Here is a 25114-nt window from a genome sequence, read left to right as displayed (position 1 = left end):
TGAATTCTTGCAGTTGGTATCGAATAACGCTCGCGAATCTTGGATCACTAGAACCCCGGTTCATCTTTGGAACTTCTTGAGATGAACACCCAAAGTGCCAGAAATTCTCTTCCCCCTCCAGAATGACCAGCGAACAGCCAAAAGGCCGCGTTATTTCAAACTCTCATTTAGCGACTGAGGGGTTTAGATACAACACGGGGCAGGAATATTGCCCAAAATATCCCACAAGTCGAGTAATACGGGCTGTAACGCTTTCCAAGTAAATAGTCTTTTTTCCACATCAGCATGCCAAGAGTCATTACCGAGTTGTTTGCCTAATCTGCAGACGAGTGGGCTGTCCTTTTGGGTATTCTATGTAGGAAAGCCAAACGGCGCTACACCGCGACTTCGAGTGTTAAAGGCTATTCAAAAAAATAGCACGACCCGAAATAGATTTTTTTAAGGAAATTTTTGGAATGAAGGGGACCACGCTCGAGAAAAGAAATACCGGATGCCGCCGCCCCAACCGAACTCGCGTCAGACACCCCTGGTCTGCCGCAAATGCTGAAACTCGAGCCCAAAAGTAGTAAAAAAAAAATTTAATAAGTAAAATAAAATGTACAAATGTTGCCTCGGGGTGTTCAGGACCCGTTGACGGGAAGATCCTGTTCCATGTTCTGGTCCATGGGTTCTTCGTCCTCTTCCTCCTCCACGCCGGCGCCATCTACGGGAGACAGGTTGAGGGGGCGTGACCACGAAAGAGGGCGGGGCCGCCGCGCACCCACCTTGCGTCGATCCCCGTCCCGGGATTTGCCCGGCCTGCAGCAATCCTTTGAGGCGTTCCACTTCGGCCAATGACGTGGCTTTGGCGATGGCGCTCTGAAAAATCAAAAACATGAATTTCCATGTGTCGTCGGCAAACGGGCTCTCTCTCACCAGCTCCCTTTCTTTGTTTTTTCTGTCTCTTTCTCGCCCTCTAAGTACCAGTCTGGCCCCCGCGAGGGTTTTTATTCCTACCATGCAGCCCCCGAGCCCCAATGAGCTTCTTAAAAGATGCGGCCTTCCCGCGAGCCCAAAACGTTCTTTTCCCTTTTCATCCTGCAGGGAGCGCCAGATCTCACCTTGATAGCTTCTACGTCAGCGTGCGAAGGCCCGCTCTTCTTCTTCTCCAGTTGCGCCGCCATCCCGGGCGTGAACCTGCGCGCAAAAAAAAAAGCGAGCGTTAGCCGACGTCGGCGCTCGCTCGCTCGGCAGCGGCCGCGACCCCTGTGTAGTATCTGCTCTCCGGCCAATAGGAGATACGCTTGACGGCGAGGGGGCGGGGCCCGCGGCGGCCCCTCCCCCTCCCGCCGGGGACCGCCCCTCTTACGTTTTGCTCTGCTTGGCGATATCCTTCGCCAGCTGAGCGCCGCGTTTGCCTTTGAACATTTTCTCCGCTTCCTGACGTTCCTGAGACCACAAGCAAACGGCGTTACGGCATTGTCGGCGGAGGCCTTTCGGGACGGAGTCCGGATCTGGCGGGACACGCCCCACCCCCCAATCACCTTGAGCTTGACCTTCTGAAAGTCCAGGACGCGGATCTGCGGCATTTTGTAGATGACGTAAAGGCGGTAGTGCTTCTTATTGGTGACGGGATTCCTCAGTAAGCTGCCGGGGTCGAGAGAACGTGAGCACGCGCTGCGGCACCGCCCAAGCCCCTCCCCCCCGGCGCGACACTCACCTGAGCAGGCTCAAGGTCTTGACGGACGCCAGCGGCTCCAAGTCGCCCTGAAACGACAAAAATTCCACGCTTGAGACTTAAGGACACCGTCGGTACGCTCTTTTCATGGCTTTCCCAGTACCCCCAAAGAAACCCAGCGCCGATCAAAAGAATGTTTTTGTTGACTTTGATGACTAAAATAAAGGGGCTATTTTGCTGCTAGCACCCACTGTGCTATTCCGGGCCGTGATCTAGGATCTTTTAGTGTCAAAGGGCTGCTATAAACTGACATGAATACTGCCATTCTGCCTCAATCTCAGAAATAGGGAAAGGGCTCTACGGGTGTTGGGTAATAATGGAGGTTATTACGGAAGACAAAAAGAAAGTGCCACATGTAAAAAGGAGAAAATGAGCCCAATTTGGATTGGTTTCCATGATATTGATGGTGCATCTATCAATTTTAGAGACTGCTGATTTTTTGCATTTTTTTTACTTATCGTCCAAAATGCACAACATTTTCCTGACCTTGAAAACACATTAAAATTTTAAAAAGTTTTCAGGGATTTCAAGCACCCATACAAATCCTGTAAAAAACAATTGTGTCGTGGGACTTGGGTCACCAAAAAGGCTTTGTTTGTGTCTTTATGTAGGCACGGCACATAAATACGAGATACTTTTCTAAAAACTGCAGGACTAACGTGTTACTACAACAAGATCCCTTGCACTTATTTGCGTTCATTGAAAATGCTTCGTGGCTCATCATGCGCACAACACGATGACCCGATAAGGTAATTAGTTGTTGACGCTTCAGTCATCTATTTGATCGATGTGTTGTTGCAGCCCTTAAGTAGGAAAAAACTTTGAATCGACTATTCCATTTTTTCCTTACACGGAAGAAGAAGACAGTACTTTACAACGCAAAAGGGACATTGGAAAACAAAGCTGTCCCTGCATTTTTGCCAAAAAAAAAACATTCGGGCAAAATACAGTATGGCCTCCTTGGAAAGCCCTTTTCATTTCCAAAATTCTCACGTTTGCTTTACCAGTTGGCTGCAGTAATGCCTCTAGATACAAGCTGCCCAAGATACCAGAAATTCAAGATACCAGCAGTCTTTTGAACAAATATCTTGACCGGCATACGACAGAAAGACCACCTTACGAAAAGAACGAGGTACAGCGCTGTGGTCATTTCATCATAGTCTTATCTCTTGTATGACTGCAATTTTATGTTTAATTATGATTTAAATGTGTCTTTAGTCATCAAGTAAATGTCTCTACAGCCGTTTAGTGTTAACTGATACCTTTGGGAGGCCTGGAACGAATTCATTGGTTTTCAATTATTGGGGAAAATAGGTTCCGGATACAAAATTGAGATCCCGACATGATCCGGGAACAAATTATTCCAGTTTGTAGCGGTGTTTCCCATGTCATATAGAAAAATCTTCTGAGATGGAGGCAGAATTCATCTCAGTTTATAGCAGCCCTTTGACACTGGATTTATCATACACTATCATATTGAAAAATATCATAATGAAAAATCTAATACAGAACACGTTGCCATTCGCAGCTCCTGGAGGTTCCCAGAACCTAAAAAAACTGGCCACGGCTTTGAATCTGCCTGCTGTGCTCCCAGCATGCTGCTCTTGGTGTCAACCGCCACAGTTCAGAGCTCAGACGAAGAGGCTGGGTTTCCCTCCAAGGTGGCGGGGAGGGAGACGCAGCCATCTTTCCATCAGCCCAAATGAAAGACATTCTAACAAAATTCCACAAAGTCTCGGAATCGGCCGGACAAAGTGTCGCCTCGGGCTATCGCTACGCCTGCCTGGCGCATATTCAACAGATTGTCAAAAGCTGGCAAAAGCGGACGTCGTTTGATCACTTTTTCAAAAAACGCCAGGCAAAAAGGCAGATATTTTGTTTTTTCCATCATGTGCCTCTGGTTTTACATTTATTGTGCAGTCATCTCATATCTGTTTCGTGTTCCAATGCTCCATTACGATTTATTTAATAAAATATATACTGTACTTTTGCGGGGCTCGGAACCGATGAGCACATATACGTACAATATGCCCCCCTCCGTACAAAGTTTTCAGGTTACGAAGCTACTCCCAGAACGAATTCAATTTGTGAGTACAGAAGGAGGGTTTTTGTTTGCCGAGAAGAGGAGGGAGGCTTTGGGGCTAACTGTTGCAGCAGAACGTTGAGCGCAAGAACGGTTCAAGAGAGATCGCAACACGGGGACAAAAAGAAGGAAAAAATAAATGTTCAAAAGGAGTCAAAGCAGGAAATTGATCCAAATTTGGATTCATTCGAATGATACCAAGGGCTCCAAAACATTGCGCATTGTCTATCACTGACCAAAGGGTCCGAATCAGTCCCCCAAAACTTAACATTTGGTGTTTCTAAACCAATATCCAGTAGACTTATCTCATCAGAGGTTCTGTGTTGTTAGAAGTTGAATTGTAAAACGTTTTTTTATAGCACAGAAAAGTTCACATTTCTCATGCTCATTTTGCTGTGTCGTTTTTTTCTCTCCCGGGGATTCTGTGTGGCTCGACTTTAAAGTTGCTTAGCGTTAAAATGATTATATTGAGTAAAAAAAATAAAGGCTAGTATAATATAGTAGTATGATACATTTTTTCTTCATTGGTTTGATGCAGAACATTACATTACTTAAAGCGGCCCGAATATCTAAAGAGCCGTTTGGGAGCCGAGCTGAAAGAGCCCGTTCTCACCAAAAGGTTGTTTCGCTGTCAACTTCTACATTTTTCCCCATATTCGATGCGTTTCTGGATCATTTCAAATGGCATACACCCAGTAACCACTTTTGGATGTGAAAATTCTTTTAGGGGTGGCATGCCCACCGGGGTCTCACAAAGTCCGATGGGAAACCGCGTAGAGGTACGTCCATATTTTGGCAATCGGGCTCGCTGCAAAACTCACCAGTTCCTGAATGTTGTTGTTGGTCAAGACGAGTTCTCGAAGGTCGGGAAGACACTGCTCCAGGTTCTCGCCGAGCCGACTGCAAAACAAAAACTCGAATTCTACCATTTCTTTACCCAAAACAAATACATTTCCCGACAAATCGGATTTAGCACATTTAATTGTAGCGCGCATATAATATAATAGCGGTGTATAATGCGCACACCTAATTCTCTTTGAAATGGGTTTAAAATCTCAGCTCAAACGAAGCACTGTAGTGACAAATGCTAAATACCCGCAATTGCGATCAAAACATTTATCGGCGATGTCAACTATGAACACAACGTCGACATAAGAGTTACGAAATTTCTTTCACGTCCCGGAAAGTCCGATTCATCATTAAATATATCAGAGTTGTCTCCATTCTTGAGTGAATTTATCATCGGTCCCCCAGTTGTCAGAAATAACCGTTTCATCAAAGTCTTTACTTTCTCAACATGTTTTTAGGTTTTACTGATCTCATTCGGGGCGACTTTTTCCTTTCTCCGACGCCGGCCCTCGGAATTTTCGACACGATCTATCACTTCTATCGGGTACCGATGCGTCAATAAAAAGATGAAGAAAATGAAATTGAAACTTACTCTAGATATTGACAATTGCGCTAAACTGCAAAGCTGCAGTGGAGGAAATGAAGCGTGAGCCATCGAGAATTACCATACATAGAGTATTACAATCGTCCGTGAGAACGATTTTGATATTGTCACTAAAAAGCGCGAGTGGAGAGATTCCACGTTTAGCCATTGTGGTCAGCGATATTTTCGACCGATAAATCATTGGGCAAAAAAACTACCATTGACCCCTTGACTTTGCCTTTCTCTGGCAGAATGAGAGCCACGACGGACAGCAAGAGGCACTCTAGCGGACGGCAATAAGCACTGCAGAAGAATACGAGCACCACTTTTTACAGTCGTGATTTTTTGTGCCGCAATAAGGTGTGCCGACCGGAAAGAGTTTCTCAAATTTCTTTAGATGAAGACAGAGTACAGCAATGTTATCTCTAATCAAACAGTGGTATTCCCAGATTTGCGGCAAACAATTTGTGACAAGTTATGTTTGATGCATGCGGGCACTGGAAAAGCTGCAGTCAATCATGGACAAGTCATCACATCCACTACACAGCATTATCTGCAGACAGAAGAGCAGCTTCAGCGACAGACTGCTGTCACAGTCTTGTACCACGGACAGACTGAGGAGATCTTTTCTTCCTCATGCCATGAGGCTCTAACTCCACCCGGCGGAGTAAAGGCCTACATTAAACCACACCCCCCACATCGCATATTACCGTATTTTTATTGCAGTGTGTATTCTGTGTAGCACTATCTAGATACTCTACATAACACGCTACATTGGGTATTAACACGTCACATTGGGTATTTGTGTATTGTATTCTTTTTGCTTTATCATCGTTTTGTTCTCCAGCGCAGAGATGCTGCTGGAAGTGTGAATTTCCCTGCGGGGATGAATAAAGTATCTAGCTATCATTTCCCAGAAATTTTAGAATAGAATAGAATAGAATAGAATATACCTTTATTGTCATTGTTACAAATGGGCTAACATATTGTGACAACGAAATTGGGCATGACACTCCAGTTTTACACATAGTGAGGGTATGAGCAAGAAGATAAAGGAACAGAGAAGATAATGTTATAAAACAAGGGGAATAAGGCTATAGTTATAATTTACATGGTATTTACACAACAATGTCAGCATGTGGGATGTTACATACAGGGTTGTCGTGATAACGTTGTATCGTAACGGTTGTGCAATATTGCATTTGGTGCAAAGTCATCATGGTGCAAAAATAGTCCGCATATACATTGGTGCAAGCATAGACATCATAGTGCAAAAAAAGGAAATGGTCAGACATTGTGCAATTTGAGCATTAAACGTAGTGCAGTCGACATGTGCAAGAACAAGACTTGAGTAACATTATTTTCGTATGAGGTAGTGTTGGCACGAGTTTTCAGTTTTTGTGCGGTGTCTGTTGAGCAGTGAACAAACATAGTGCAGACAGCATGTACGTGAGTACCATTTTACATACGTGTGAGGTATTTTTTTTTTTTTTTTTTTTTTTTTTTTGCAACAGTTTTCAGTTGTTTGTGCGGTGTCTGTTTAGGGTGGTAATGGCTGTCTTATCTTAGTGTCTCGCCCTCACTGTTCCTTACTATGTAAGAGTTACTTTTATAGTGATCAAGCAGTGATTCAAAACACTAATCTCCTCATTACCAAATGTATTGAAAACGGTGACATGCTCTACCACAACACGTATTTTACACAGAAGCAAAGCGCCAAATCTTAAATGAATAAAGCAGAAAAATGAACGTTAGGATAAAACGTAATTTCGGCAAAGTCAAAATTTTCAACACCCTCAAAAGTGACTTCTATACAAGTTGCAAATATGCCCATGCTTTACTGTTGCATTACATTTCACCAAGTCGCCTTAGTAACAAGCGTGGGGCAAAGAACTAGTAAGGATCCAGATGGTGTGGACTGAAGTCAGACAGACCGGACCGTTAAGTCAGATGTACGAATATGTCAAGAGGAAGACCTTCTGGGTCAGGGGCTAGCCCCGCTAATGCCATCTTCAGTTTCTCTAAATAGCAGCAGGTGAGCCACCTTATCCGCCGGCTGAACAATATGTCTGACAACTCATCGCCAACAGTAAATAGTTTGGACTTTGTTGCCTAGCGTTTATTTGCCCCAGGCACTTATTACTATGGTTGTCCGTCATGGTGTCCCCATGTGCCTAGGTCACCGGAGTGCAAAGGGTCAATACTAACGTGATATATCCAAGCGTACAATTACTTTGAGTTAGATCAAAAATCGCCGCGCGTTATACTCAATTAAATCCGCAACGGGTTTATTGCCGCGGACGTCTTCACACGTCACGGGCTTTGATTCTTTAGGTGCCAAAGATGGCAACGGACGTCGTTTGAAACGTGTTTCCTTCTCTTCGTGTTCTCACCAGATTCTGTTGTTGTTCATGAGCAAGGTCTTGAGTCTCTTGAGAAGAGGGAATCCGTCCAGCTTTCGGATTTCGTTGTCCGAAAAGTCCACCGTGTCAAACTGGTCCAGGGTGGCCCCGAGGTTCTCCAAGACCGGAATCTTATAACCTGAGAATCGTGCGAGGTATTCGTTAGCAAGCCCCCAAAAGTCAACTCCATTACTGCCTCTCTGTCTGTTATTCAGATGTGCCTGGTGAAAAGCGTACACTTACACTGTAATTTAGGGGTTAGGGGCTTAGTTTTGGACCCAAAGAGCCATACAAGCAAAAAATTAAAAAACAAAATAAAAAATCAGTTCATTTTAAAGAGCCACACTATGTATTTTCAGACAAAATTGCTCTCCAGACAAAATTTAATTCTTCAGCACATTTTATTTTAATGTATGATTTTTGATTATTTGTTCCAATCATTGAAATGCTAAAAATGGCTGTGTCCCACATCAATATAACACTAAAAATGTTCTTCCCTCTTGTAGTTACTTGAGATTGTTGAGGCTCATTTTGACCGTCTGTTCTAAATAATGGTTTCAAAACAAGATGCAAGGTCCTTTTGAAGAGAAAAAAGGCACAAAATACTCCAAACGAGGACGTATTTACCTTCGTCGTAGACGGTGACAACCGAGAGGGAAAAAGGAGTGCGTGTGATGTGTGTGTAGCTCTGCCCATTCCTATCCACCACCCAATCAAAATGGCTGACACTTCAATAGAGCTTTTGGACGTTTACAGTGTTTTCTGTGGCTTTTCTCCACAAACTATCAACAATAGACAAGGATTGTTCAATGAGCTTCTGTAAAGATTTTAGTTTAGCGATTTACAGCCAAAACGGGGTCTGTTCGTGGTGAATTCCCTTTAAGGACAACCGAGGTGCCTGCAGACCTCATCTAAAATAGCTCACCAGTGCTGGGCCGTTGTGATTTACCGGTAAAGGGATTTTAATGGTTGACTGAGTCCATTTAACCCGACTTCTAATGCTTGACCTGGTAATTAAATAGTAACGACATACGAATAGCAGAAATTAGATATCCATATCAAACTTGGTGCCCTTGGCACTGATTAGTATAGAAAAAGTAGCTCGAAGCATGAAAAAGTTGGAAAACCCTTGCTGTAGAACGACCAAGAGACGGCTGAATAAGGTAGCAAGTGGTTTTGCTTCATTTTGCATTCATATTTCGCCTTTCATTCGGGGCTTCCTAAGGGGGGACACAACAAAGATATTTATACGTGCTAAAATGAAAAAAAGAAGAACATAAAGGAAATAAAACATGAGCTAGCTAGCTGGCTAACTAGCATGCTAGCAAGCGATGTCGGCGGCGTGCGTGGCGCTCACCTCTGAGGTCCAGTTCTCGGTCCCTAACCGGGTTGGTGTACTGTGCCGCCTGCTCGATCAACTCCGCCGACAGTTTCACCATTTTTGCGTCAAATTCTGACAAAAAGTCAAAAAAGAAACCGCGTGGGAGCCGGCTAACAATCGCGGGCTTACTGACTGTTAGCGAATGCGCACTTCTTTCTTAATCCGGAAAAGATTGGAAGGGAAAATAACAGTGTCTAAGGCCCGCCCCTTTGTTTACTTCCGGGTCGAAAGACGACATCGCTATTTGTATTTATTTTTTCGAATCAATATTTGTGATGAAAACTATTTTAAATCCTTTGCCCTGCCGAAAAACCTCAAATGTCAAATACAGACACGCAAAATGATTCAAATGAAATGATGGCGAGAGGTTTAATGCTATACTCGGAAAAAAAAGACCCAATAGACCGCGAACATTTTACTGGATGCCAGAAAGGTTGAATACACAGCAGCAGGAGAAGTTTGTCTCATCGAAGAGAGTGTCTAGTCTTAGATACTTGATTCATCCCCGTGGGAAATTCACACTTCCAGCAGTATCATTTTGTTGTTTATTAACAGATAAACAGGATGGCCTCGGGGTGCTGTGTTGTAGTTTAGCAACAGCGGAGTGGATGACGTCACACTTAGTTCTAAAATTGTGAATAAATCTGCCCTTGTGTGAAATGTCGGCTTTCCTGATCATTTTTCTCTCAAGAAACGACTGTGCATAACTTGTAGGATGAATGTAGGTTGTGTTTGGTTACTGGAGTCAGATAACTAATTTGAGCAATTTGGTAAACGGTACGTTTTGATAATTAATTACCAACAGTACCCAGAAATGGAGAAGGAAATCTTGAGGGAAAAAACAAACAGTTGTCATCAAAAGCAGTCAAATCATCGTGGGTCAAAATAGGACTCGTCAAACGTCGTTACGTGCAACTGTGGGTAGTAATTGTGAAAACAAGGGGACGTAGCACTGAAAATCGGTTTTGAGATGGCTGCCTCCCAAAACATAAATACATGTTTTATTTCCATTTTTGTAATCGTTCTTGCTTGTAAAACGGGAAGTGACAAGTTCAGCCACATTGGTTGAAAAAAAAGATGACAAGCACTTATTCGATCTTGGGTCGAAAGGTGTCATGGGAGGTATTTTAGTTGTCTTGTTGACTTTGTAGCATATTAACGACATGACTTCTGTGAATCAATGTTTAATATTAAGATATCGCCCGTGTCCAAATACAATAGAAATATGAAGGAATACGGGGGCGCAATGTTGAAAAAGGGTCCCCGTGCGCAAAACGTACCCCGTGATTGATTTTGTACCGCACGAAACTGGTTACTTTGGAACCATTTTGAAAGAGGGCAGCACGGCGGAGCGGTGGTTAGCGCGTGTGCGGCACAGTTCTGAGGTCATGGGTTCAAATTCAGCTACCGGACTTCCTGTGCGGAGTTTGCATGTTCTCCCCATGCTTGCGTGGGTTTCCTCCGACCACTTCGGTTCCTCCCACATTCCCAAAAATATGAATGTCAGGTGGATTGGCCGGTCCAAATTGTCCCTAGGTGGGAATAAGCAGGCAAATTGTCTGTCCCTGTGTGCCCTGCGATTGGCTGGCAACCGGTTCAGGGTGTCCCCTGCCCACTGCCCGATGCTTGCTGGGATGGGCTCCGGCACCCCCTCGACCCTACTGAGGATAAGTGGTACAGATAATGGATGGATTTCGAAGGATTGTCTTTACTCTCTTTTGTCTTCAAAGTCTCTCGTGTCAACCCTGGAGTGCCGTGTCTAATCTCTTAGCATACAATCCTTCACAACTTGACGTCACTGACGAGAGAGACTTCTTTACTTGCGGAGGACATTTTTAAAGTCGCCCTACCGACCCTGAACGTCAGGGGTGACAGAAATATTCTCTCTCTCTCACTCCCTTTCTCTTTCTCTCTTTAAGCCCCCCTCCCTTTCTCTTTTCCTCTTTCTAAGACCCCACCTTTCTCTCTCTCTCTCTTTCTCTAAAACCCCCTCTCTTTCTTTCTCTCTTTCGCTCTAAGCCCCCTCTCTTTCGCTCTTTTTAAGCGCTCCTCCCTTTCTCTCTTTCTTACTCTAAGATCCCCTTTGTCGCTCTCTCTCTCTGTCTCCAAGACCCCCTCCCTTTCTTTCTTTTTCTCTCTCTTTCTCTCTCTCAAAGCCCCCTCCCTTTCTCTTTCTCTCTAATCGTGTGTTTCTCTACTTTTCATTCTCTCTCTCACTCTTTCTCACAATCTCTTTCACCGTTTCTTTCTCATTCACTTTTTCTCTTTCTTCCTCTCCATTTCCTTCTGTTTTTCTCCTGTCTCTCTATTCCTCAAACCCTTTCCATCTCCCTCTTCTCTCTTTTTCTCTTCCTTTTTGTCTTTCTCACTGAACGACTCGCCCGGCCCCTGCGAGACGGCTTCTTTTAGCACGCGGCCCTGCTGTGCGCGTCTCCTAACCAAGCGGCTTTTTAATTCGTTCTTTTTGCCAATATCTCTTAGGTTTCATGAAAATCAGAATGGGTTTTTAGCAATCGGGAAGACCGGCTTCGTAGTTATCCGGGGTTCACGTCGGACGATCTCCTCGGGCGAAAATGCGCTCGAGATAAGAGCGATCCGGGAGACGAGCGACGCTCCTATGTCGAGGTACCGGCGTGCTCGGGATCGGAAGGTGGCGTCGTCGCGGCAACAGAGGCGGGGCTACCGCCACTCGGGCAAAAAGGCCCGTCCCGCGCCGCTCGGAAAAATGGCGGGCGGCGAGGGGGCGAGCCAGCGGGGGGCGGGTCCGGCCCAGCGGGGGGCCCGGGACCCCAGCTTGCGAAGGGCCACGGGGACCTCCTCCAGGGACTCGGCCGAGTCCGAGTGATACTCGGCGGGTGGGGCGGCGGCTCGGACCGGGGGGGAGGGGCCCGCCGACGGTTGCCCCGGTAACCACGCGCCCGTCCGCTCCGACGGCGGTCCGGAGGCTCCGCCCATCTGCGCCTTCTTCTTCTTTTTCTGTTGTGTCGTCTTCTGGGAATAAATTGATTTCGCAGTTATTATTATTATTATTTATTTAACAGGTATTTTTTCTATATGCATTTAAGGCAGGGGTGTCAAACTCATTTGAACTCGGGGGCCACACCATAGAACAAACGTTCTCTCAGGGGCCGGACTAGTAGATTAGAGTGAAAGAAAAAAAGAGAGAAAGAAATAAGATGAAGTGGGGGGAGAGAATAGTAGAGAGGGTGGGAGAAAGAAACAGGGAAAGGGAGAGCAAGAGAGCATGAGAAACAAAAGAGAGAAAAAGAGAAATAGTGAGGAATGGGCAAAGAAAAAGAAATAACGGAATCAATAGAGAAATAGAAGGAAGGAAAGAGAGAAGGAAAGGGCAAGAGGGAGAGAGAGAGGAAGAGAGAAAAGCGCAAAAGAAGGAAGAGGGGGCAAAAGAAGGTAAAAAGACACAGAGAGAAAGAGGAACAAAGAAAGAAAAAAAAGGGACAGAGAGAGTGAAAGAGAGAGAAAGAGAAAAAAGGAGAGGAAAGAAAGAGAGAGAGAGGGTGAGAGAGAGAGAAAGAGAAATAAATACAAGTACAGCGTTTGTGGGAGGCACCTGGCTTTGGCAACATCAAGTGGATATATTTTTTTTCTTGCGCTTCTCTGAGTGTTGTCTCGCGGGCCGGATTCAATCCCTTAGCGGGCCTATTCTGGCCCTCGGGCTGCCTGTTTGACACCCCTGATTTAAATTGTATTTCTTTACGGAGGTGTACTACTCGTAGGTCAAGAAATGTGTATTTACACCTATGACACACTGTCCCTTTAACTAGGACCGAGCGGAAAATGTCGACGATTGTTTTCCTTTTTTTGGCTAATGCTAATTAGCGCTCACCTGCGCGGGCTCTGCCGAGGAACAGCGCGACAATAGGCCGGCCGCCGATTGGCCCTCCGGAACGGGACTGGCCACGCCCCTGTTGCCGTCTCCGCCCACGGACCTGACGACAAGCAGGGGGCGCCGTGAGAAAAAGGAGAAGGCGGCGCCCGTGGGCGGAGCTTGTCCTACCTAGGGCGCGCCTCGATGGCTGGAGGCCCGGTGTAGCCTAGCGTAGCCCCCGCTTCTTCCGTGGCCTGAAAAGAAAACCACTGGCTGTGATATCGACTCAAAGGGACGGCGCCTCCTAGTGGTGAAAAGACAAAGTCCGCTTCCGGTTTTGACGCGAGCGCTTGAATATTTTTCTCGGCTTTAGCGCCGTTAGCATACGCAGCGAGTGGATATATCAAACGTTTCTGTTAAAAGGGACAGTGTGTATTATTTGGCGCCTGCTAGTGGTAAAAAAGCTCGATTCATGGAAAAAAACTGTATTTATTTGAATTTTTCTTTTTTATTTCTAGATTACTGTCAATTCCAGACTATAAGCCACTACTTTTTTCCAAAACGTTCAACCCTGCGGCTTATTCAGTGATGCGGCCGATTGATGTCATTTTTCTAACGGCCGCCAGCGGCGCTCGACTACAAAAGGTCTATATGACAAAGTTTCTTTCCGACACTGAGGAAAACCACTTTGATGGCTTCAGTTCTAAGGAGGAAGATGAGGACGGTTTACCCTGATTTTTACAAGTACGGTATGTTTTTTTAACAGACCCGTTTACTGTGTTGCGAGCGTGTTGCTACCATTAACTGCCCTGTCACAGGCACCGTTTGGGATGAAAGTTATATTATTATTATTAAAGCTTTGAAAACTCTCTCGGTGTACCGTCTTTCTTTGTAAATATGTGTAACCCGTGTATGATATGTATTTGCAACCGTATATTTTTGTAATGTATTTAATTGAGACACTTATTCCGATATGTTTTGCACAGGCGGATGAAAAAGAAGGGGCGGAACAAACGCGGGGTGATGGGAAGTGGGGTAAAGGTGAGACCTGTTTGTGGACACTGCGGACAATAGCGGATATATATTTTTCCCACCCTCACCTTTGGAAATATACACTTTTTTCCTTGGATTACTTTCAACGGGACCCGGACTCTGCGGGTCTGCATCAAACCTTAAGTACCGGTATCATTTTCCGTTCATTTTGCCGGCTGTGATTTTTGGACTGTGGACTTTAATGAAGGACATTTAGTTTCAATCGCGGGACTTAAAGTCGGGTATGGGTTAATTTTGTGTTTGTGTTACATTTTTTTATGTGGGCGCATGCGGCTTATATACAGGTGCGGCTTGTGTAAGTACACAATCGGTTTTCCTCTTAAAATGTGGTGGGTGTGGCATATAATCAGGTGCGCTCTATATTCTGTAATTTATGGTATTTTTCTTTTTTTTCTCACTGTTTTTTCAGTTTAGCGTCTTTTTCCATGGCTTCTATACTTTTTTTTTCTTTTCTATTTTTCTTTCATTTTCTATATTCTTTCGCGTTTTTTCTTTCATTGTTTTTTTTCCTCTTCTGATGCTTTTTCTCTTATTTTTCCCTTTCTCTGCCAAAAGCTGGGCAAAAAAAAACAAAAGAAAAATGTGGGGTTTTGGTCATTTGGCGTCGCCGTAGTTTGTGATTCTTCCTTGTGCGTTTTAGCATTCGGTTTGAGTCGCACTGCGAAATACAGCGACATCTAGAGGTCAAATATTACACATTGTCCCTTTCATTTGAGAGAAAAGCCAAACGATCTCAGTCCAGGAGCGCAAGAGAAAATGTGAGAAATGCAAAGTTACCTCGGCCAACGAGGACGGCCGGCCGACCCGCTTGAAGCTTTGGCGCGTGGTCCTCCCGTCCTGACGGTGGCGCTGCCGCACGATGTATTCGTAGGTGCTCAACCTGTTCCACACTAAAAGCAGGCGTCCAAGCTTCAAAATCCTTTGCAAAAGTTGACATTTACCCGTGGCCTTTTCACAAAAAACACAATTCTGCAGAAATGGGAATAACTCGAAAAAAGAAAGCCTTTAAAAAAAAACGGCGATTAAGGTTAGTTTCACGCTGCATGGCTTTTTGTCGTTTTTGGGGGTGAAATGTGACGGGGGGGGTTTTTTGGTGTCGGTAACAAAATGCCACTCGCACATGAAGGCATCACACGCAAGTCTTTGCCAAAGTACTCATGGATGCCGAAGGATTTTATATTTTATTTATTTGACTAAGTGATTATATACAAATGACATTTATGGAATGCAATGAAGATTTTTCACAGAGGAGGCTTAAGTTCCATGACAGGTCGCGCCGTTCCGAGTGTGGAGTGTTTTGGCTGGGGAATTTTGATCGCGGGGCGCTGACGAAGGACTTAGGCCTTGTTTTGATAAACGCTTGGCATTGTTTTGAGTGTCGTAGAATATAGGCTTGTATTTGTAGAATAGATTTGCATACATTTGTTCAGGGGACTTGCCGACATGTAGAAAGACTTGCTTACAGTTGGGAGAAATGTCGCTTACATCTCGGGAAGGTCTCGGCGGACGAATTAGTATAAACAATCCTCCTTAAGGGAGGACAAGAGATCACGGCAAAGGGCAAAGTGACATAAACTGGCATAAACTTAAAAACATTTCCAAATAAGGACGGAACCCTGGGCATGTACACGTGAAAGGGTGTAGCGTGAAAGGGGGCGGGGCCAAACCGGGTACACGTGCTATGTTGAAACTCTAAAGACCCACGCATATCGCCGAGTTTCTTGTTGAAATTGTTGTATCAATAAAAAAGAGCTCCCTCTGACGTCATTTGATTCCTGCATTCTTTGAACACGTATGAGACGATTTCTCGACCTATCTTCAACAAATTGGTCTTATCTTCATCATGAGAAGCGCTTTGCTGATACGAGTTTCCTTTAGATATGGCAGTGCCTTTCGGCGAGGAGGTGGTGAAGCTGGCACCTGACCGGCCCCATGGAGGGGCCTTCGTGACGCACCGGTCAGACGAGGTGGTGACTAAGTGGAGGCCACGTGGGGAGTTTATGGCCCGCCCATGGGGGAGGAGCCAACACCCCAGCTTGTGAAAAGACGTGGGTAGAAGACAGAAGAAGAGATGGGAGATCAGATTGAGAATGAGAGAGGGGCTTGACGAAGACTAATTTGACAATAATTTGGCTAATTCAATGGAATTCACTTAGTTTTTCCATCAAGAAATGAGCTTGCATTGTTAGGAGAAAGCTGGCTTTCCATCCGTTTTGGTCCGCCGTGGTCGTTGATTTCTCCGCTTCCTCCTGCCTAGTGTGGTCCCCTCATGAATATGTTGTCGTGGACCATTTGTAGGACCCAAACGCAACCATTATGTTTGTGAAGTCCGGGCTAAAGTCCAAATTCGAGTCAAAAGTGGCTCGTAGTGCGTCAAATCCAGATAGATGCCCTTGACGGACTTTAACCGACGGGATAGGAACATTTCCCGCAGCGTGAAGCTAGCCTAAGCAGAAAAGCAAGATGGCGGCCTCAAGGCGCTCACTCACTGAGGTAGATGTGAAAGAGGAGCAGATGGCAAAGAAGGAGAAACGCCGGCAACGCCAAGGCGCCCGTCACGCCGGCCAAGGCGGGCACTGCCGCCGCCGCCGGAGCCTCCGGGGAACGCCCCGTGGGCGGGAACAGGAGCCACCAGGTCGTCCCGTTGGGCGCTGAGCGGCGAATGAGAGCAAGGGGGTTGGGTTAGGCACCAATGGCGACCGGCAATTTGCTCTGATCAGCGGGGGGGGGGGGGGGGGGGGGGGGCGAAACCCCTGTCTCTCGTTCTTTCTCCCTCTCTTTTTTCTTCCCTGTCCTTCTTTCTCTCGCTCCTTTTATTCCTCTCGTTCTATGCATAGATTCATTTTATAGCATGAGTTGTTTTTTTCATCCTTTTACATTATTTAAATGAAAGGAGAAGTCCTTCAATTTTCTTGTATAATGACAAAGGATCTTCATTCTATCCCTCTTTCTTACTCTCTCTCTCTCTCTCCCCATTTGTTTCCTGTTCATCTCACACTTTCAATTTACTACCTCTTTCTTTTTTCCCTCACTCGTTACTTTCTTGTTCAGTTTTGTTCTCTGTTTCCATGTTTCAAACTACTTTTATACCTTTATCTCTCTTTTTCTTGCTCTCCCTTAGTCTCTGTTTATTTCTTTCACTCATTCCTATTGCCTTTTCTCTCTTTCTGTTTTTCACTCTCTTTTTCTTGCTCTCCCTTAGTCTTCGTTTATTTCTTTCACTCATTCCTATTGCCTTTTCTCTCTTTCTGTTTTTCACTCTCTTTTGTCTTGCTCTCTTTTTCTCTTTCTATCCCTCTCTGTCTATTTGTTTTATTTCTCTCGCTCAGTTTATTTGTCTATCTCCCTGTATTTCCTTTCCCTTTTTGTCTCTTCCTATTTTTCAAACGATTTCTCTTTTTCTCATTCCTATTGCCTTTTCTTTCTTTCTTTCCGTTTTTCATTCTCTCTTTTGTCCTGCTCGCTTTTTCTCTTTCTATTTTTCGATCTCTCTCTCTCTCTATTTGTTTTTTTCTCTCGCTGTTTATTTGTCTATCTCCCTGTATTTCCTTTCCCTTTGTCTCTTCCTAGTTTTCAAGCGATTTCTCTCTCATTCCTATTGCCTTTTCTCTCTTTCTTTATTGCTCTTTTTCGTTCTCTCTTGTCTTGCTCTCTTTTTCTCTATCTATTTTTCAATCTATCTGTGTTTTTTCTCTCTCTCTATTTGTCCCTGTATTGTCTTTCCCTCTTTGTCTCAATCTTTTTCTTTTCCCATTTTTCAAACAATTTCTCTCTCTCTCTCTCTCCCTTTCTTTTTGCAGGGGACGCCAATATCTCCCCCGCCCCCACGCAACTGACGCAGACTGACCCCAGAAGCGCTGGCGGGCGCCGAGGTCTCGGGGTCCCGCGAAGAACCGGATCAGCGCGTAGGCCGAAAGCGCCAGCAGGACGCACACGCCCAACATGGCCGACACCACGCTGTACAGGAACAACCTGCAAAAGCGCAGCCGTCCGGGGAAAAATACAATGGCGGGAAAAAGAATTGGCCCCCTTTCCTGAATCTTTGCTTGTTCGTCACTCGCAAAGGTTTCAAACACATTAACACAGAGATGTTCCTCGTTGCTAGCCCTCTCTTTCGCCCCGTAAAATAATGTTCTCTTGCCCGTTGCGATCGACCTCTTTTTCTGCCAATCGCAGGTTGTTGTTTTTTTTACAAATCCACAACCCGCGTCAGCCTGTATAAATGCTAAAATAGACCCGCCTTCTTTACCCCCAAAATAACTTTAGCCAATAGTGACTCAGTCAAACAATTATAATTCTTTCACAACGTCTAAAATATTGTACCTAGGAAAAATGTGTAAATTACAATCTTTAGGTTTTCAGATTGTGCTCAAATTGGTCCCGAGACCAGGTAAGGCTTAAAGCTATCTGTTTTCCAGCTAAGATGCCCATGACACACTTATCTGCGGGCATGTGATTAGAAAAACCTATTCGCGTGTCATTGTGAGTAGCACTCGGGTTGAGAGTGTCCATATTCTCCAAACGCATGAGTTTTACTTTTGGTAAATCTTGGATCGGGATTTGGGGCGAACTTGACGTGAATTGAGGGATTAAAATAGGCTCGAAGTTTTGAAACCTTTGTGAATGCCGCCCCTCCGACGAGCAGAGGGCCCCAAGAGAGGTTTGAACTGGGCAGAGGTGCGTCCTATCCCCAGGCACCTGTGCCCCTTCATTTCTTAACCTTTCAAAAGGACATTTCTTTTCAAAGAGACAAAGGGCCACAGTAGAGCCCGATTCGAAGCTCGGTCGGGGCCCTCTGCCGGTAGGAGGTGCAAAAGACACACGGCCGTGAGGAAGGGGCCAAATTGTGGGCGTACTGACTTGTAGTTCCTGCTTCCCACGCAGTTGTTGAGCCATCGGCAGTGGTGGTCGAAGTTGGCCACGCATTTGTTGCAGGCGCTGCAGTGCTTGGATTTGGGTCCCCTGAAACGAGGGCAGACGACTCAGGTTCCACCGGAAAAAAAAACATCTCCTCCTCAAAAAACTTCATCACCGGGGCGCTCAAACTCCCGGCCCTCGGGACGAGAGTTTGAGGCCCTCGCCTTTGTGGGAACGTTATAGGGAGGGTGTGTATAACCCGACCACTACAGGACTCGGTGGCCTCGGGGTAGGGCGCCCGCCCCGAAACTGGGAGGTCGCTGGTTCAAGCCTCGGCCGGGTCATACCTAAGACATCGGTACTCATTGCCTCTCTGCTTGACACTTGGCATTAGGGGTTGGAATTGGGGGGTTTGCTCACCTAATGACTCCCAAACACATCAGTTGGGTTGGGCGAGGGGGCTGGGAATCCCCTCCTCTGAATCAATCTCCCAAAAAGAGTCAGAAATGACTCTAGCCACCTCCCACTAGGGGGACACAACTCTGGTATATATATATATATATATATATATATATATATTTAAAATATTTAGTCGGTTGCTCGATACAAAACTGTATTTAATCACATTATTTAGTGGAGTTGGCAATGAGATTGACTTGGTATAATTGGGAATGATTTGAATGCAACACAAACTTTTTCTTCTTTTTTTCCGTGTTTCTTTCCATTTTTTTTAATTTCCTAAAAAAAAGGTCATTTTCCGAGCTGTTACTTTTTATTTTTGTTCTCCATTTACTTTTCTTCCTTTGTTTCTTTCTTTTCTTTTTTTCTGGCTTTTTTTCTGAATTATCCCTCTTTTTTTCTCTTCCTTTGGTTACTTTTTTCTGAGCTTTTCACTACTTTTTCATTTTGGTGTTCTTTTTCTTTTTTGTTCTATTTCCCCTTCCTTTAAGTCATTTTGTCAATAATTTTACATAATATTTGGTCACGTTGGGATTAAAGAAGCAAAAACAACCTGAAGAGCCATTTGGAACCCGAAAGAGACGGTTCCTTTTATTGAGCCGAGCCGAAGAAGCCGGTTTTGACTTGACTCAACTTGGTTCTACTTCGACCTTGACTTCAAAATACCACATTTAGAACACAGCGTGAGGGGAACCCGTGTATTTTGACCTTCATGCACTGTAACTTTGACTTAATTGGCTTCTTAATTAGCAATTTCGAGCCCTGATTTTTGTGAGCTGGCAAGATTTTCTTGTCTGCGGAAAAGCACACACGCAGCTTAGAGGGAACATTGGTGCCCACCTCACCTAAAGTCATAGGTCGGCTCTCTTTGCTATCCACTGGTCATTTCTTGTTATAGTTTGTGGTTTCTGGGTCAATTTGGGCTGTTTTTTGCACTCATATTTGTTTGTCAACGAGAAGAAAAAGTGTTTTTTGTCACTCACACGTCGACCTGGCACAGGTAGCAGTGGCAGTTCTCGATGACGTGGGCGTGTTTGGAGCGGTCGAAGACGGGGGGCGGATCCCCGGGGCCTCCGGGGCCCCCGGGACCCTTGAGGCTCTTGGCTCGGACGTTGCGGTCGGCCGGGTCCACGCTGGCCGCCATCACGTGCGTGCACAGGTGGCACGCCAGAGTCACGCTCGTGCACTGAGCGACAGAGTATCGGAAAGACCGCCGTCCCGGGAATTGAGTTAGGGGTCCGGTTAGGGAGGAACCCGTGAGGAACCGAGAAGGAAGGACGGAAGGAATGAAATGAAAATGAAATGATCTGCATTTCTCTAGCGCTTTTCAAGTCAATGACTTCCCAAAGCGCTTTACAATGTGCTCCGCATTTCCCAATAGCGGCCTTGCAGCCATGTAAGGCGCTAACCTGCTTATTGGGGGTATTAGGGGTTCAGTGTCTTACCCGAGGACACTTCGTCAAGTAACACGGACGAGCCGGGATTCGAACTATTTACCTCCTGAGCTACTGCCACCTCCAGGAAGGAAGGAATCCGGTTAGGAAAACCTCGCTATGCGTATCGTGGGAGAACTTAACACAAACGTCCGACCGAAAGCACATCGGCGTGCCGTCAATCGGCAAATGATTCAAAAAGACGATTGATATACATCTTACTCATGTGTACACGTTTCGAAGACTTTTACAAATTGGGTTGAAGACAATGAAGGCCTGTTTTTTTCATGAATTCAGGTCAGGTATGGGAGTACCGACGCTAAGGCCCACGCAAGTCGCCAAAAACCTGGATTTTGGTCTTTGTGAATTCAAAACCTTTTAAGACTTTTCAAGGATCTGCAGGAAACTCGCTGTAGCGCAATAGAGCAGCAAGATGATCCTTTCAACGGTAACTCGACAGAACAGAACGTATTCTTAAATCAAATGGATCGAGTAGAATACTTTTGTTTTTTAAACAATTGTTTGAGCCTGAAAACAGGATTTTGTTTTTGGGTTTCAACTTATAATCGAGTATTTCATTTGAAAAAAAAAAAAAGAAAAAAGGATTCTATTGGGTGGGTTTCAACGCAAACCCCAGCAAATAAAGGCAGGGGCGTCAAACTCCTTTGAGCCGGGGAACTACACGGTCGATAAAACATTCTCACGGGGGCCCGACTAGCAGATTGAAGAAAGACAGAGAGGGAAATAGAGTAATAAAGAGAGAAAAAATGAAAGAAGGAGAGCGAAAGAAATAAAGAAAAAGTGAAGTGAAAAAGAGTGAGAGAAGGAGAAAATTACAAAAAGAAAGGGGAGAGAGAAAAACAGACAACAAGAGAAATAAAGGGAGAAAGAGGGTGAGAAAGAAAGAGGTAGAGATCAAAATAGAGGGGGAAATAATAAGGGAGAGAAAGCAAGAAGGAAAAAAGAGAGAACTAGAGAGAGAAAAAGAATGATGACAGAGGAAGAGGTAGAAAAAGAGAAAAAGAAGAGGAGGGAGCAAGAGAGAGAGTGGTAGAGAGAAAGGAGAATAAAAGGTAGAAAGAGAAACAATAAAAAGTTAAAAAAAAAAAAAAAAGAGAGAGAGAAACAGATGAAGAAAACCAAATTCAGCTCCGGCGGGCCAGATCCGAACCCTCGTCGGTCCCGATCCGGGGCCCGCCCGCCTCATTTTTGCCAGCTTCGGCCAAAAGGATACGATGTAGCCGGCGGGCATCCAGTGGGGGGGCAAAAGGGGCACCAGGACACCTAAGCCCACCAGGGCAAAGTAGGCGTAGAGGAACCAGGCCAACATCTGGAAAGGATGAGGAGGCCAGCTCCAGCCGTTGCTACGCGAGCCGTTGCTACGGGAGCCGTCGCCTTGACGACCGCCCTCCTCCGGACCCGTGCGGTTGGCGGGCTTGGCGCAGGCGGCCATCTTGGAAACGTCAGCTCCTCATCGCTAAAGAGAAAGGGGGGGGGGGACATCACCGGGTCAACCGACTTTACAATCTCCTTCACACTTTACCCATTCGCGCACGCACCGATAGTCATCCACGCCACGCCCACCTGCTTATCGGGGGGCATGAGGGGGTCGAGCGTCTTGCCCGAGGACACTTCCGCATTTGACTCGGAGGCGCCGGGAATCCGACCCGCCGCCTCTTTTGGTCCCGAGACGTCTCACGTCTCAGCTGTTATTGCTGCTTTTTAGCATTAAAGGGCCAGCGTGTATTATTACGCTGTTAAAAAAACAATACAGAGCACAAATACATGAACTATCATCAAAATCGAGGTTGAGACGTATCTTTATGCGGCATAAGACGAGGCTGACATCGTTGTCGGCCATTTTGCTGCTACGGGGACTTGGAAACACCGAAAGGCTCATTCCCGTTATTGGCTGCCATCGGAGTTCCACGCGGGACATCAAATGGTCTTAAAATGGCCTCAAATTAGACGGATACTTATGCAGGTTGCATTCCTTCGAAAGAAACGACTCCGATGGCAGCCTTTCCGGCAGCTCCCTGTTATCTCGCACTTTTTGTGATTTATTGTTTTTATTGTCTGCTTCTGTTTTTTTTTCATCCCGTTTGACAACGACACTTTGGATGACTTTCTATCCTATGGTTATGGCTTTTAACGCACAAAAATGCATTTATTCGAGGAATCGACTCTTTACTCTGAAGAATTTTCGTGTTGGCGTGATGAGGGGGCCCTATCGTGGATGCAGAGCTAAGGCTAAGCGGCTATTGGCGTTATAAGTCTTCTGTACTGTCTGTAATCATGGTACCAAATAAGACCGAGGAACTGGCTGTGCTGGTGAAAAACATCAAAGCGTACAGGGAGTGCAGTTTGCTGTCTTTTACAGAAACCTGGCTCACGTCTAGCATCCCGGACGCTCACTTGGAGCTACCCGGCTTCAGCGATGTTAGACAGAGACACAGAGACACTTTAGCCTGCGGGAAGCGGAGAGGAGGCAGACTCGCTATCTAGGTGAACACAAGGTGGTGTCACCCTGGGCACCAAGATTTTCATCTGCCGCAGGGACATCGAACTTTTGGCCTAGTGTGTGACGTCATCCACTCCGCTGTGGCTAAACTACAACACAGCACCCCGAGGCCATCCTGCTCATCTGTTAATAAAAAACAAAAGGATACTGCTGGAAGTGTGAATTTCCCTACGGGGTTGAAGAAGGTATCTATCTATCTATCTACAAGTACACGCAAATGCTATGTCCCCCGGTCCGCTTCGATTGACTTGTGATCCCGACTACAAGTGAGAAAAAGAAAACCGATTCATGATTTTTCATCAATACTCATAATGTTCCCCATCTCGTGTCAACTTCAGTTCTTTCATGTTTAGAATCTCTCAAAGAGTGGGAACGAAAACATCATTTGAGAAGACCGGTCACGAATTCGTCCAGGATCAGAACCGTTACTTGGACTCACCTTTCGGCAGGTAGCCACTACCGCCGATGCGCGACTTCCGGCTCTGAACTCAAGCAAAGCGAGGTTCTCGCTCCGGTCCCTCGGGTCCCTCGGGTCCCGGCTCCGGTCCACCGTGGCGATCAGAACCTTCTGCGAGTTTGGGTCCATTCGGGCCGCCCGGTAGCGACGTCCCGTACTTGCACCTCCGCGGACGCCATCTTGAAGCGGAGGTCGCACTGCATGTGTGTCGTTCGCGGACGCGAAGGCTCCAAGAGTTCAAAGAGTCGGTTCTTGACAGTGAAGGACGGGAGCCGGCTCCCTGCCGATCGACAGCTTACTTTCGAGGCATTTTTTCAGGGAGCGACCAAAATAAGATACTAAACAACCAAAAAATGAACTCAACTCGAGCAGGCAACAACCAAAATACAAACGGTCCCAAAAAATGAAGGACAATTGACTGGGAAACAACCAAAATTTGACAGGAAGAAATGACCAAAAAATGTCCCAAAAAACTCAAAACACATTTGACAAAAAACGAAGAAAAATCCTCCCAAAAAGAAACAACCAAAGAACCTCCTTTTACAACCAAAACACGTACAGATTTCACACTTCTTTTGTTTTTTCCCTTCTTTTTAACTGGTTTCTTTGTTGCTTTTCACTTCTCTTTTATTGTCCTTTTTCTCTCGTTTTCTTTCTTTTTCCTTTTTCCCTTTTTTCTAGCTTTTTACTTCCTTTTTCCTCTTTTTCTTGGATTTTTTTCACTTTGTTTTTCTTCTTTTACTAAATTTGGAAAAGACATTGCTGCATGACGTTCTGCGCAGTCATCGTTCATTAGTGGATTCAAGCAAGAAAAGCAAGCTGAAGAGCCGGCTCTTTTTAGTCATCCGAGCCAAAAAAGCCGCTTCTCTAAAAAGAGACGGATTTCTCATCATTAATTCTCACTTTCGGAGCGCTGCAATGTGATTGGCTACAACGGTCGTTCTTCGAGAATATGATTGGCTGCTGTATGTGTCCGTCAAGTGATAAACTGCCCGCAGTATCCTTGCCACCCGTCAGCTGTCGCCACTCCCTATTGGCTGAGTTGTGCTAGTCCCGCCCATAATTTAAAGCGGGCGCCGAGACTTGCTATGAGCCGTTAAGTCTGTAGGGGGCGACCACCTCCCTCCCGGATATGTTTTTTTTATTGTAACTCGGAATCGTTCGTGTGGCAGGAAAGAAATGAAAAGTGAATAAAGGAGCACTTTCTTTCCTTATACATCCAAATACAAAGAAACAAAAAGCATTTCTTACATTTAAAAGCCACTAGAGCGACTCATTTCTTTCCGTTGCTGCAAGATGGCCGACACATACGTAAATTCCCTCCAGGTGAGACTCAAGTTCTATAAAATAAACTCCAATTTCTCCACCTACGAGTATCTCAAAAATGCACGTTTATATGATAGTGGATGCATTTTTTGCTTGTCGTTCAAGTCAATTGTTTTTCAATTCAGTTTTTTTTACCACTAGAAGGCGCCAAATAACACAACATT

General features: G+C 45.4%; 2 protein-coding genes across 4 annotated transcripts; both read right to left on the bottom strand.

Annotated features, from left to right (window-relative positions):
- Positions 1-563: 563 nt before the first annotated feature.
- snrpa1 (small nuclear ribonucleoprotein polypeptide A') lies at positions 564-9205 on the bottom strand. Of its 2 annotated transcripts, XM_088333394.1 has the most exons (9): positions 8992-9202; positions 7626-7773; positions 4622-4700; positions 1700-1746; positions 1524-1626; positions 1349-1428; positions 1101-1176; positions 765-858; positions 564-703 (listed from the first exon to the last, which is right to left on the bottom strand). In XM_088333394.1, the coding sequence occupies exons 1-9, from the start codon at positions 9071-9073 to the stop codon at positions 621-623; spliced, it is 792 nt and encodes a 263-aa protein (XP_088189520.1). In that variant the 5' UTR covers positions 9074-9202; the 3' UTR covers positions 564-620. The 2 variants fall into 2 exon arrangements, with proteins under 2 accessions (XP_088189520.1, XP_088189519.1); XM_088333393.1 differs by having other exon boundaries at positions 1101-1626; positions 8992-9205.
- Positions 9206-9546: 341 nt separating this feature from the next.
- zdhhc1 (zDHHC palmitoyltransferase 1) lies at positions 9547-23810 on the bottom strand. Of its 2 annotated transcripts, XM_088333391.1 has the most exons (11): positions 23607-23810; positions 22231-22400; positions 21881-22123; positions 20197-20399; positions 18758-18859; positions 17745-17869; positions 16387-16548; positions 14675-14787; positions 13034-13098; positions 12863-12965; positions 9547-12006 (listed from the first exon to the last, which is right to left on the bottom strand). In XM_088333391.1, exons 3-11 carry the CDS (start codon positions 22097-22099, stop codon positions 11695-11697), a joined length of 1404 nt encoding a protein of 467 aa, XP_088189517.1. In that variant the 5' UTR covers positions 22100-22123; positions 22231-22400; positions 23607-23810; the 3' UTR covers positions 9547-11694. The 2 variants fall into 2 exon arrangements, with proteins under 2 accessions (XP_088189517.1, XP_088189516.1); XM_088333390.1 differs by lacking the exon at positions 22231-22400.
- Positions 23811-25114: the final 1304 nt, after the last annotated feature.

Source organism: Urocampus carinirostris, chromosome 4 (assembly GCF_059441175.1).
Source record: "Urocampus carinirostris isolate Australia breed hairy pipefish chromosome 4, RoL_Ucar_1.0, whole genome shotgun sequence".
NCBI classification, from domain to species: Eukaryota; Metazoa; Chordata; class Actinopteri; order Syngnathiformes; family Syngnathidae; genus Urocampus; species Urocampus carinirostris.
This window is presented reverse-complemented; position numbering and strand designations above follow the sequence as displayed.

Bases quoted from the DNA above. Each gene is read 5' to 3' on its own strand.
- snrpa1 (XM_088333393.1), bottom strand. From the start codon at position 9,073: ATGGTGAAACTGTCGGCGGAGTTGATCGAGCAGGCGGCACAGTACACC. The intron at 4,701-7,625 runs GTGAGAACACGA...TTTGTTTTGCAG, and splicing joins ATGAACAACAACAGAATCTG to TCGGCTCGGCGAGAACCTGG. The intron at 1,627-1,699 runs GTGAGTGTCGCG...CGACCCCGGCAG, and splicing joins AAGACCTTGAGCCTGCTCAG to CTTACTGAGGAATCCCGTCA.
- zdhhc1 (XM_088333391.1), bottom strand. From the start codon at position 22,099: ATGGCCGCCTGCGCCAAGCCCGCCAACCGCACGGGTCCGGAGGAGGGC. The intron at 17,870-18,757 runs GTCAGTACGCCC...GCGCTTTTGCAG, and splicing joins GTGGGAAGCAGGAACTACAA to GTTGTTCCTGTACAGCGTGG. The intron at 16,549-17,744 runs GTCAGTCTGCGT...TTCGCCGCTCAG, and splicing joins CGCCCGCCAGCGCTTCTGGG to CGCCCAACGGGACGACCTGG.